Below are 13,985 nucleotides of genomic sequence, written 5' to 3'. Positions count from 1 at the left end.
CTGGCCCCTACCCTGGGGGTCTTTAAGAAGAGGCTGGATGCCTACCTGGCTGGACTCGTTTGAGTCCCGTTTCTCTTTTTGGGGTTTTTTGTTGTTCTCCCGCCCTGGCGGGGGGTCGGGCTAGAAGATCTACTAGGTCCCTTCCGACCCTTAATCTATGAATCTATGAATCTGTGGGACCAGTGATCAACTGATATTTGAGTAGATACGAAGGAAAGACCAATGAAAAATGCAGTAGCTCAGAACAAAAATCTTAGCTTAAAAGAAAAGTCTCAATGTGCATGTGTCGCATGGAGTTTAAAAGATGTATTAATGGTAAAGTTTCTTCCTCCTTTCTGAGGGCTAAAGAATGGGACCACAACTCTTGGCTTTAAGTCAGCTACATCACCCCCAGGATAGGGAAGTTTCTATAGCGGAATAGAGACTTTGTAAAAGTTCTGTAATGTCATGTTCGTAGCCTCAGACATAAGGGTGCAGTGGGAACAAAAGTGAATCACTGGAACACGCTATTGTGGATGGTAAAATGGCTCATAGAAAAATCTCCTTAGGATAGCACAATGCTAGAAGCTGCCCTAAGTACCTTGAGATTAGATAGATTCCTAGTGAAGCCCAAACTTCAGAGAGCCATAAAGTAGCACAGGCTTCAGTTCAGCCCCCAAATTTCTACAGCCTCTTATTCAAATAAACCCTAGTTTTGCTTTAGTAGCCCATTGGCTAGAGCATATTTTGTAACACTACTCTTCTGTGTGGTGTTCTACTAGATTTGCACAAACCCTGGGCTCCTTGGACCTATGCTACATGCCCTAAATCTGCTTTCCTTTCCCATTTGATACACAAGCTCCATTCAGCAGCCCGGTCTAAGCACTTTCCCACCACCTCTTCATCGGGGTGGGCAAAATGTAGCCCGGGGTCTGGATGTGGCCCACCAGGCCATGCTATCTGGCTCGCAGGGCCCCTAAAAATTTAGAAAATTAATATTTATCTTCCCCTGGCTGCCTATCACGCGGCCCTCGATGGCTTGCCAAAACTCAGTAAGCGGCCCTCTGCCCAAAATAATTGCCCGCCCCTGCTCGTCATTGATGTTATGCCCATGAAAAAGTGTGTGGCTACAACAGATTGCAGGTCAGCAGATAGAAACAGACTATTGATCCCCATGGAGTAGGTGACAAATTGGCAAAACCTGATAAGCATTCCTGTAATATTCCTACTAGTGGGAATGTATTCTCTGAGTCTGCAGTTGCATTATATGCTCTTTTACTGCCAAAGAAAAATACTTGGAAAGAACTGGCATTTGGATCTGTTAAAGATAAATTGTACCATTAATCAGATAGTGCTTAAGATTAAGGGCTAGATTTTTTTTCAAATGTTGGGACACTTATTTAATGCGAATAAGTACCAGGTATTTTCAAAAGCTAGCTGCGTTACTGTCACAAGCGCTCTTTAAAATTCTGCTAGGCAACCACCTGCATCTTTATAGGCCTAAATATCTTTAAAAGTCTGGTTTTGTGTGTTGTACCTTAAAAGTGCTATATTCAATTGGTGTTCTTTACAGAGTGTGGGGTGTGTGTCAATGAGTTCTTTGATGGCTGCTCAGGTCTGATGCGCAAGTGACAGTCCCACCCACAGGTAGGGCACACCTACGCACTAGCAATTCTCTGAATCAGAGCAGCAGATTCTTTCCTCCTCTGATGCCAGTCATCACCAAATTTGATCCAGTGTGCCTCACAGCACCTTGCTCCATCTGCAAGCTCACTCTGCCAACTATAGTGGCATTCTGCATTCCTTTCCCAATCATCCACAGAGATTTCAGAGGATCCCAAAATTTGTGCAGCGATCCGCCTCTCTTTCTAGACCCTTCCTGAGCTTCAGAGTACAGAACATTCTTTGGGATCCTGTGATCTGGCATTTACTTGACATGACCAAGCCACCAGAGTCTTTTCTTACTAATCAGCATTCCCATGGATGCCATACCAGCACAATTTTTAACACTTCCACATTTGTCACCCTGTCTTGCCATCTTATTCAAAGAATTTTACGCAGGCATCTGATATAAAAGCTGTTTAGTCTTCTGATGTTCGGCATAGGTCATCCATGTTTCTGAGCCATATAAGAGCGGATAAAACACATCCTATAAATAAGAACTTTCACTTTAGTTGACAGTTTGTTATTGTTCCAGGTTCTTTTTTGCAAAAGACCAAAGTTCTGGCTGTCAGTTCTAGCGAGCTCGGCATCAAGATCTACATTGCTGGTAACAGTAGAGCCAAGGTAGAAAAATTGGTCAATAACATCCAGATGAGTACCATCTAGGGTGATATCTGGAACTGGTTCTAAAGAGCCTTGGTGCAAGATAACCATCCTCTTCAAGCTTATTGTTAGCCCAGAGATTTTGCATGAGTCAGAGAACTTGGTAATGAGATGTTATAGGAGATCACTGAGCCACAAAGGCTGCATCATTTGCAAACAACGGGTCCCTTATGATGATCTCCTTCACCTTTCTCTTAGCTCTGAACATTGCAGTGTTAAACTGCCCTCCATCGTGTCTAGTGCTAAGGTAAACAACCTCTCAAACCTCACAACGTGTTTTGAAGCAGGAACGAGAAGCAAATGTGAAATCCTTACATGATAGCATGAAGGTGACTAATGTATGAAAACCAAGAGTCTGACTCGATCAACATCAGCAAGAGAGTGATGCAGGACTGAATACTGACTCCCACTTGTTTTAACAAGGTTTTGCAATATGTAGGTGAACAACCAAGCTTCTTCAGAATAGTGTAAAAACCTGATCAACTAACCACATCAAAGGCTTTTGTTAAATCTATAGAAGCCATGTACAGTGGTATATGCTTCTCTCTGCACTGTTCCTGCAGTTGTCTTGCACAGAAGACCATATCTGTGGTGACCTGTCCAAGCAGAAGTCAGGCTGGCTCTCAGGATAAATTCTCTCAGCTGATGTTTGAAGTCTAGGTAAAAGAATGTGGCTTAAGATTTTTTCCTGCAGTGTTGAGAAGAGAGATACCTCTGTAGTTATTACAGTCACTTTTATCTCCTTTGTTTTTATAGAGTTGGATGAAACGAACGTCCTTGAAATCTTGAACAATTTCTTCGTTCTGACAGAATAACAGTACCTCATGCAATCTTTGCGGCAAGTTTTTTGCACATTTGTAAATTTCAGCAGATAAATAGATCCTAAAGCTTTGTTATTGGGAATCTTTGATACATTGTTCAACCTCCTTTAGTGTAGGTTTGGCATCCAGCAAAGTCATAACTTTAAACCCAGGGAATTTGTCTAGCTTACGTTGGTCTACTACAGACTCCCTTGAGTATATCATTCCATAATGCTCAATCTTCTCCAGTTGGTTCCTCTCATCGGTTATGATGTTACCATCCAGGCCTTTTAACAGAGCTGTCTTGTACTTTGGCCCAGTGGCTTTTGTAATGCCCTCATACAACTGTCTGCTGTCAGCTGCCTCTTGAATGGTGTTGCAGAGACCCAGCCAAAATTCTTGAGCATGCCTCCTGGAAGCTGTTTGAACAGCCTTATGAGCTTGTTGAGTGAATCGGTAGTAGGACTTGTAGGTGATTAGGGAGGGTAGTTATTTTTCTCTCAGTGAGCAACAGTAGTACCTCCAAATGGTCTACAAACTAGTTGACAGTTTTCTTAATATTCTTTCCAAAACTCTTGATTGCCACATTGTACATACTTGTCTTCAGGACTTCCCATACACCTGATGCAGTTTCATTTGTTCTGGGCAACTTTGCTACTTCTTCACTGAAAAGCTGTTTCTTGACAGGATCATTGATTTGGCACAAGTCAATATGAGGTTGTTCAGCAGGTTTATTATGGTGGATCTTCTTAGCTCATCCCGAAACAGGGCTGCTTGGAAATCTTGGTAGGTGCCTCAGTGCCCTTATGCATCTCTTAGATCCCTGTGACCATCTTGGCAAGACCTTTAGCGCATATACCTAGGCAGAGTTATAGAGGAACAGAGGCTGCCATAGACCTGTCATCCCCCTTTTAGACCACTGAGCCAAAATCCAAAGGCCAGAAGAGTGCTGTATAAGTACTAGCTAATCTATCCCCCAGATTCCCTTCATTCTCCCTGCACAGGAGCTGAAATTCAAAGGGTAAGGGGCTTGTTCAGATTCTGAGTTAAGCTAATGCTACCGTGGATGTCAAGGGTCCCTGCTTAGTTTGTTGTCATGCACTGCTTGTCACTTGTAAATTACTAAGAGTAAAGTAAGACACGTGTGAAGTGTGAACCTATAAGATTATAGCAAATATGTGTATTTCTGCAGGCAGTGGCGTGATGCCCATTGCTGAGCTTTATGCGGGGGAAGTTCTTTTCATTGGGGCAGAGGAAAGCAAGTAACTGTGCATTATGTTTGCACTTGAAAACCATTCTTTTTTGGTGAGGCTACACTCCAAAGGAAGAGAAGGTACAATAGACCATTTGGTTAAAAGCTGCAATGAGTTCATAAATTGAAGCAAATTAGTGGAATGGACTGCACTCTTGAATGATTGCTGTTCATTTCCTTTGGAGACAGAAATTGCTGAATTGTAATGAGAGTAGTTCAGAGAGACTTTTTTTGTTCTTAAATCTGAGAGAGGTTTCCTTGAAGTGTAGGCACCAGGGCCCTTGTGTTGCCTTGAAATTAGGGTTGAAATAGGTTAAGAGCCCCAGATGATTACTCGGCACAGTGCAGCAAGACCCTGAAGATAACTTTGTCAAACACAGTGTTTCAAGCAGACTTGAAATTTGGCATACTCAATGGCTTTCCAGTAACCAAGGATTATTGTCAGTGATACTTAATTTTTTTTATCATGCACATTGTGTGTGTGTGTGTGTGTGTGTGTGCGCGCATGTTTGTGTAAAATTCAAAAGTATCCAGTAATAGGAAACAGTAAGAAAACATTTATACAAAGAAAAGTAGATTCTGCAAATGTCCATCCCATGTAGCTTTCATAACTTTCACTGCCTGCTATGTGGAGCTTTCTTTTCAGCTGAATCAGTCTCTAATGATACCGTGAGGCTGATATTAGTCATCCTAATGCATTTTAGTGCTTAAATATCTATCTTTAAAAAATTTTATCCCATTTCTTGGAATCATTAAATACTTAAGAGTCTAAAAATGATTACATTCCTTTTTGCATTTATTATAAATTACTAGGAAAGGGTCAACATTTATGTGAATGGAATATTGTTAGAAGTGCATTTCTATCTCTCTCTCTTTCCTTCTCACCAGTAACCATAATATTGTATTTCCCTCCTACAGCTATCTGCATCATATTGGTGCATTTACTGATAAAGTACAGACTTCATTTTTTGCCAGAGAGCGTGGCTGTTGTTTCTTTAGGTAAGTAACTGTGTGACTTCCAGTTTGGTTTTTTTGATGAAAGCTTAACTTAATATTTTTGGATCATAAAAATTTTAGGGGTTTTGTAGCCAAGCAGTTAAATCATATTACTGTGAGTAAGGGCCAGACTTACAATATACTCAGCACCTAGAAGCTCCCGTTATTCTTAATCACCCCATTTGATAAATGGTCCACTGTTTTTAAAAAAATGTAATACTGCCTCCATACCGGTTCTACCATTAGAGTATGATAATGTAAGATTTTCAAAAGGACTTAGCACTTTGTGTCTTGTAATGTATAGAGACTGCTGCTAATTAATGTTTCCAATTATTGTAATAACTGGCTGGCTTTATCACAGGCATCTGATTGGAAACACTAGGATTTCTATTCTGCCTCTTAGAAGTTAAAATTGGAAGAGGGGAGGAAATCTCAAAGCTCAGTAAACATGTCAAGACTGAAAAGATAACTTGGTTAGTAGGGTCAAACAGCAGGATGTCGCTAGCATGCCTGACTTCCTTACAGAGTGCCTTATCTTTTTCTTTTCTTTAGTAGTGCAGCATTTTAGACCCTGATTCAGGAAAGCAGTTATGCATGTGCTTACAAATGATTCAAGAAAGCACTTAAGTCATGTGCTTGAGTTCAGTCAATGCAATAATTCCCCGCAAGTTGCCTTTCAAAAGATATTTTACAGGGGTGCACAGATAAAGATGGTTTGGGCGCATACTGATGGCCTTTTATTAACCAGCTATATTGGCCAATACCAGTCCAATTGCCGATATGCAACCTGGCAGCTTGGAGAGCAGCATTCAGCAGGTCTGTTGAGAGAAGGGATGGGGGCAGGGAGTGGAGTGGGGACAGATAGGGGCCCCTGCAGCGAGGGAGGAAGTGGGGCTAGGTGGGGGACGGAGCTGCAAGCGGCTCATCCAAGTGGCGTGGGGAGGTGGGGAAGGTGGCTTCCACCACTGCACGCACCCCCGGGGGAGCCGCAGGGGTGCGTGTGTCCTCGGATCTATGCATGGGATGAGGATGGGCTGCTGCTGTGGGCTTGGGCCAGGGATGGCACCAGGCTCTTCCCAGTGTGGGTGCTGGGCCAGGACTGCACTTGAGCCAGGTGGTGGCACCGGAAGGGAGTGCCACGGGCTGGTAGCCCCAACTCAGTGCTGTTGCCACCACCTGCCCTGAGCTCAGCCCCAGTCCAACCCCCCCTGCCAGAAAGAGCCCGGGGCCATCCCCAGCCTGCAGCGGCAGCCCACCCTCACACCATGCACAGATCCAGTGGGGCACATGCCCTGCATGACTCCCCTGGGGGTGAATGGAGCAGCAGAGGGTGCACGCAGTGGCAGGAGCCACCCCCTGGACGAGCTGCTCATGGCTTTGTCCCGTGTCCAGCCCCACTCCCTCCCTTACTGCAGGGGTCTCAATCTGCCTCCCTTCACCTCCTCCCCTCCCCCCTGCCCCTTCTCCCCCAACAGACTTACCAGCCAGATTCTGCTCTCCAAGCTGGTGGGCTGGCTATGTGCATGCTGCAGCTGCGCATGCACGCGGTATTTGTCAGCAACATTATTGGCCACATCAGCCAAAAAAAGGCAATTGCCGATGATGTCAGTTTTCCTTTTATCAGTGCCAGTATGATATAGACCAATGTATCGGTGCACCTATAATATTTTACTAACCACCTGCTACACATGCATCCTCAGTAATGTGAGGTAGATATAGCTATGGCCCTGTATACAAAAGATTTCATTGGCCTTTCTTTTGTGATATGATTGTGTTTGTTTCAGTTTTAGAAGAACATTTTGCCTAGTACATGTGATTAAATTTTGTCTGAGAATACACCATATTTTTTCACCTACAACACACATTTTTCCTCCTGAAATCAGCTCCCCCAAACTGGGGTGCATGTTTTAAGTGGGGAAGCTGTTTTTTTCACTGGGAAAAAGAGTGCTCCTGGAGACCATTTGCATGCCATGCAGCAAACTGAAGGTGCGGAGTCTTGTGTTAACCCTGTCTCACACTTAACTGTTGGCTGATCACTGTAGCTTGTGCCTGAAGCAGCAAATGAGCTATTGGTAGTATCTTGATGAGGCTTACGTTGTGGAAATACAGGAATTTTATATAAAGATCTACTTACAGTAAAGAAATAAGTCTTGCTACTGCCCTTTGCCAAGAGTCTGAAGCCTAACCTTATGTGACGGAAAGTTCTCCTGGAAACGTAATGTATTTAGAAAGTATAACCTTATAGGTGACAGTCAGCTACACCAGAAAGTTCCTGATGTCACTTTTTGGACACATTACGTTCTCAGGAGGACTCACTCTGGCACAGTCTGTTTTCCAAAAACAAGGTGTGTGTTTTATTTGAGGGTATGCTATATGTAAGAAAATATGGTGATTTTCCTGGTAACCTGAAAGTTTGCTCCAATTGTTAGATACTTAACTATCTCAGTGGTATCATCACAACAGCTCTTTCTATAACTTCAGATATCTAACATCCTCAGTGTAGATCAAGCTCTTAACCACTTTGCAGTAAGTTGGAAATGGTTGTAGCTTGAATTTGCTCTCAGATTGGTTGTACTTTGTACGAACTCCACTGATTTCAACGCAGTTACTCTGGATATACACATGTAAACGAGAGGAAAATTAGGCTCCATGTTGTCTAGTGTCCCTATTACTGAAACAGCATTTAATCAGGAGGGTCAGCTGTCTCTAACTGGAATCTATGTGTCTTGATATTTTTTGCTTCAGTCACTGGTGACACTGGCACTAACAGACATTCTAAAAATACACCACAAAGACAAAGATGCTTAGCTACAATCCTAAACTAGGACAGTAGTGGTGTCACGCTTAATGAGCAAGTAGTTCTCATGTTTCTTCTGGGCACTGCCTGCTGCGTTTTTGGGCACATTATCCTCTTCCATTATTTCCTGCACTTTCATACATATTCTCAGAGCTCTCTTCACCACTCCAGTCAAGGCTTTCTTTCTTCCAGGCTCACAGTACCTTCTGGCTTCCCTTGAAATAAGGGTGTTGCAACTTGCCTGGTACAGTGTCAAAAGGATCTTGAATTCAGACCTGTTTCTTGTGGGGGAAAGGAGACCATATTCTCTCCAGCCCTAGGCATAACTCCTGACTGCAGCTCTTTTTAGTGCACAGTATTTGATTTCATGGTACATCATGTTGCCTGCAGCATGATGCATGTTAGGAAATCCTGCAGCATAGACAGAGCTCTTTGCTTGAAGATCATTTGGGGTCAAATGGTTGTCTCAGGAAAGAAAAGAGAATTCTAGAAAGCCTGGCCTTCCAGTATTTGGCAACATAGATTGCACAGTCTTGCAAGCACATCTCCTTTCCATGAGCACTTAGTATTTTGAATAGCACCCTCCACTTGGGCTGTATGTGCACCCTGTGCTGCCTCATTCTCCTACACGTGGGCATAAAGCGAGAACTGTCCCAGTCCTTGCACAGTCCCCTCTTAACACCTGTGGCAGCAGATGGAAGCTGGGCAGTGTCCAACCTGGCACAAGGGAGCACTTCTTCCCCTCTGCAGCCTCAGCTACTTCCTTGAGTACCAACACCAGAGTTCTGCCTTCGCACCAATTCTGGGATATGGTTTGAGGGAACCGTCTTCACCCTTTCTCTTGGCACTGGCACATCACCATTAGACCCACATCCAAAGATGCTGTTGTTAAAGATGCATTTTTGACTGTCTCTAAACTGCTCCAAGTAGAGCACTTTTCTTTCTTTAAAAAATGGTATGTTAGTATTGAACCCAGAAAACGCTCTGTTCCAGTGTGTGCCTGGCAGCAGATGTGCTAACCACAGTATGGCTAATAACTCTGCTTGCTACTGTGGCCCTACTCGCCTTACCACAGGTGCTAAAATGATGTCTTTAGCATATGTTAAGAAAGGAATGGACATCTCAGTCTCCTTTGGCATCAGCTGAGCACCCCACATCAGAACTGGAGGGGTCCTGTTTTGAGGGAGGAGATCTGGTTTGGGAAGCATGCTAATTTCTCGCCTCATATAAGAAATGTCCTCTTCTCAGATGTGGGGGCCAAGATGAACTCGCTTGTAGTTGATGGTTTTGGAGTGCTTCCCAAAACCTGCTCCTGTAAGAAGCTGAAACCTTTGACATCAAGAGTTGACCCAAGAGAACATGCACAAGCTAATGCTATCCTCAGCTCATCCATGCCAATGTGAATTGTTCTACCAGGATAACTAAGAGGAGGATACAAAAGAATAAGGTGGATAGCATTTTGCTATTGATAATTCTCTCTTCAGAAGGAAGAGAAGGTCTGTCTTATTGTAGACCAATCAAATGCATCCACCACCTGAGGTTTTGGAGGATAAAACTTTTTTCTCATATTTCATAGATTTAATGGACAGTAGGGCTGGAAAGGACCTTGTGAGATCATAAGAGTCTAGCCCCCTGCCCAAGGGGCAGGAAGTCATCTGGGGTCAGATCACCCCAGCAAGATAAGCATCCAAATATTTCTTAAAGGTATCCAGAGTAAGTGTTTGCACCACTTTTGTGGGGAGTCTATTCCAGACTCTGGAGATTCGAATGATAAAGAAATATTTCCTTATGTCCAGTCTAAAACGGTCTTCCAGCAGTTTGAGACTGTTAGACCTTGTCCTTCCCTGGGGTGCCCTGGTGAACAGACTTTCTTCCAGTTCCTGATGCACACCCCTAATATACTTATAGGCTGTCACCAAGTCATCCCTGAGCCTTGGCTTCTCCAGGCTGAAGAGTCCCATGCCATTCAGCCTCTCCTCATAAGGCCTGTTCTCTTGACCTCTAATTATGCACGAGGCTCTTCTCTGGACTCTCTCAAGCTTTTCCACAACTTTTCTAAAGTGTGGAGCCCAGAATTGGATGCAGTACTCTAGCTGTTGCCTCACCAAGGCTGAATAGAGCAGGAGGATGACTTCTTGAGTCTTGCTTGAGATGCATCGGTAGATGCAAGCCAGAATTTTATTTGCTTTGCCAGATGAGGCATCTCGTTGATAGCTCATGTTCATCTTGTGTTCAGTCATGACCCCAAAGTCTCTTTTGGTTGTGGTGTTAGTGTAGCACTGCTGAGCCTATGAGTATGATGTGGGTTTTTTCTCCCGAAGTGGAGCACCTTGCATTTATCTGTGTTGAATGTCATCAGGTTTTGATCCGTCCACCTTGCAAGCCTGTCCAGGTCAGCCTGAATTGCCAACCTATCCTCTAGCATGACTGCGCTTCCCCATAATTTGATGTCATCTGCAAACTTAACCAGTCTGCTTCTGACACCTGAATCCAGAGCATTTATAAATATATTAAAGAGTACTGGCCTGTGTACTAAGCCCTGAGGGATACCACTGGTTGCTATGCGCCATGGTGATTTTGTTCTGTCACCTGTCACTCTCCGGGTTCGACCACAGAGCCAGTTCCCCAGCCATCGGACCATAAGGTTGTCAAGGCTGCAGTTCCCCAATTTTACCATGAGGACATTCTGTCACTTCAGCCCATCATGCTCAGTACTGGGTTGTGTCTGTTGACCTACATGATGCAAGCATCCACACTACCATTGACTTGGCCCACAAGAAATACCTAAGATATGATGGGGCCATAACACTATTGCCATTTGGACTTACACTGACAACTTCTGTGGAATGCCTTGCCATGGTAGCAATACAGTACGCGAAAGGAGATTCATATCACTTATGTGCAAGTGACTGAGTCACAGAGACAGATTACACCTGGAAATTTGGATGAATTTTAATGAGCCCTGTCTCTGTTCATCCAGTTGCACCTCCTAGAGAGCAACAAGAAATTCTCATGCATTTCATAACAGACAATAGAGTTCAAGGAGAGAGACTGTATTCTATACGGTCTGGTCTTACTTGCCGAAGGACAGATTCCTCTCACTTCAGTGATTACTGAAGGGGTTGAAATTGCACGCTGCTATGAAAGTACAAACTAGCCTCATTTTATTGGGTCATATGTCCATGTGAACATATATGATGTTGCTTGTTCAGTTTCTCTTGAAACCACTGCCAGGTCAGTCTGCTCCGCTGCAAAATACCTGATGAGCTTGTGAGTCCTAATAATATAATTGCATGGCTTGATAGCATTGAACTGGTAGCTTTACCTGATGATACCCCAGAAAGGGTACCATCTGTGACTGTCACAATCCAAAGCATTAGCCACAGATGTCAGGAGCAAACATTAACAGATATGTGGGATGAGGCTCCCAGAGGATGTGGAGCTTCATATAAATGCTTTTGCATTGAGAGCCATCAGATTGGGGGTATGTTTCCCTATCCATAGACTGACCACGTGGAAATTCTGGACAGTGTGGCCTCAGTGTTCCTGAACAGGGCTCAAGATAAATCTCCTAATAGGTTCTTAGATAGGCAGGTATCCCTCTGATACCCACCAACTGTCAACTCTGACTTGGTACAGAGTCACTTGGATGGACTGGACATGTTCAGGTCAGCAGGCCTGGATGAGCTGCATCCGAGGGTACTGAAGAAGTTGGCCAGTGTCATAGGAGAACCACTGGCATGGCTGTTTGAGTGCTCATGGTGCTTGGGTCAGATCCCAGAGGAGTGGAAAAGGGCCAATGTGGTCCCTATTTTCAAGAAAGGGAGGAAGGAGGATCTAAATAATTATAGGCCAGCCAGTCTCACCTCCATCCTTGGAAAGGTCTTTGAAAAGATTATGAAGGATCATATTTGTGGGAGTCCAGCGAGAAAAATAATGCAGCAGGGAAACCAGCATGGATTTGTAGCGGGTAGATCAGGCCTGACCAGTCTAGTTTCATTTTATGACAGGGTCACAAAATGCTTAGACGCAGGAGTATAGGTGGATGTCTGCACCTAGGGTGCAAAAATATCCAGCACGCCTACTGGCTGGGAAGTGACTCTCCCAGCAGCGCAGAAGCGGAGAGGTATCTTGGCGTCATAGTGGACTCCAAGGTGAACATGAGTCATCAGTGTGACAAAACCATCAGCAAAGCTAACTGCACTTCATCATGCATCAACAAATGCATGACAAATAGAGGGGAAGTATCACCTTGGTTCTATGTGGCATTGGTCAGACCGCAGTTGGAGTACTGTGTCCAGTTTTGGGTGCTGTACTTCAAGAAGGATGTTGATAGACTCGAGAGGGTCCAGAGAAGGGCCACTCGTATGGTTAGGGGCTTACAGGACAAGCCCTGTGAGGAGAGACTGAGGGACCTGGACCTCTTCTGCCTCTGCAAGAGAAGGCTGAGAGGTGGTCTTGTGGCCACCTACAAATTCATTAGGGGGACACAGCAAGGGATCGGAGATGCTCTGTTCACCAGGGCGCCTCTTGAGGTAACAAGGAACAATGGTTACAAACTGACAGAGTGTAGATTTAGGCTAGATATCAGGAAAAACTTCTTCATGGTAAGGGTGACCAGAACTTGGAATGAGCTTCCAAGGGAGATTATTGTGCTCTCCCCTGCCTTGGGGGTTTTTAAGAGAAGGCTCGTGAGGCATCTGCCTGGGGTCATCTGACCCCAGCACTCTTTCCTGCCTAGGCAGGGGGTCGGACTTGATGATCTGTTGAGGTCCCTTCCAACCCCAGCATCTATGAATCATCTGAGTTCTGGGAAATCTGGGAAACTGCCCCGCCCTTCCCCACCCCACCATACGCACTCTCACAAGTCAACAGGGGTGCAGCTGCGTGTCGGGCAGGCAGCAGTCCCTTCCTGCCTGCCTGCAAGGTGCTCCATGCCGCTCCAGCTCCCAGCCAGACCGTATCTTGCACCTCTTCATTTCTTGGATGTCCATTATAATTCCCAGCAGCCAACTGGGACCAGCCCCTGAAATCCAGGACTGTCCTGGCTAAAGCAGGACATATGGTCACCCTAGCTATCAGCCTATGGACAAACTTAATTGCTTTCAAGGGGGAGCGGGCATAGCTCCTTGGGAGTATGCATCAGCTATTATGATGTAACTTACCATTGCATTCTCTAGTGATACTAGCAAATCAATCACAGTAGCTTTAAGTGAATGAAACAGGGTTAAAGTTGCAATACTTTTGCTATGCTTGTGTTTCTGTGGCAATACAGAGGTAACTGTTACATTGCAACATGTTATTCTATTTGTTATCTGATATCAGTGCAATTGTTACATCTGTCTGTTTGCTCAGTAGTACAGATGTTGGTAGAGCAGGGGTGGGCAAAATACAGCCTGCAAGCCACATCTGGCCCACCAAGCCATTCTGTCCAGCCTGTGGGCCCCTAAAAACATTTTAAATTAATATTTATCTGCTCCTGACTGCCTGTCAAAGATGGCAGGAGCCAAGGGCAGTAGGACCCAGGAGCCCAGCCCAGCCCTGCCCCACCCCCAGCCATTTCCCTGCCTTCCTGCCTGCGCGCTGCTCCAGCACTAGTTGGTTTCTGGCTGTATTGCTGGACTAGGGAGCACAGGGCTGCACCAGTACCCCAGTTGTGTGTGTGTGTGTGTTTGTAGGGTGAGTCTCACATGCACACCCCACCATACACATGCACCCACTCCTTCCTTGCACTGCCATACACGCAGACCTTGACACCCACACCCCCTCACACACCTCAGCTACATTAGTTCAGTTCCTGCTACAAAGATGGTAACCTCCCCCTTCCCTCGCCCCA

General features: G+C 44.9%; 1 protein-coding gene across 2 annotated transcripts in view; it reads left to right on the top strand.

Moving 5' to 3' along the window:
* Nucleotides 1-13,985, top strand: part of SLC9A8 (solute carrier family 9 member A8) — an 85,745-nt gene that overhangs the window by 14,670 nt on the left and 57,090 nt on the right. For both annotated transcript variants that reach the window (XM_019510255.1, XM_019510256.1), the window contains exon 3: nt 5,275-5,355. In XM_019510255.1, the coding sequence (XP_019365800.1) occupies nt 5,275-5,355 (81 nt within the window). The remainder of the gene's footprint in view (nt 1-5,274; nt 5,356-13,985) is intronic.

Source organism: Gavialis gangeticus, unplaced genomic scaffold (assembly GCF_001723915.1).
Source record: "Gavialis gangeticus isolate Ggan-Ray unplaced genomic scaffold, GavGan_comp1, whole genome shotgun sequence".
NCBI lineage: Eukaryota > Metazoa > Chordata > Crocodylia > Gavialidae > Gavialis > Gavialis gangeticus.
This window is presented reverse-complemented; position numbering and strand designations above follow the sequence as displayed.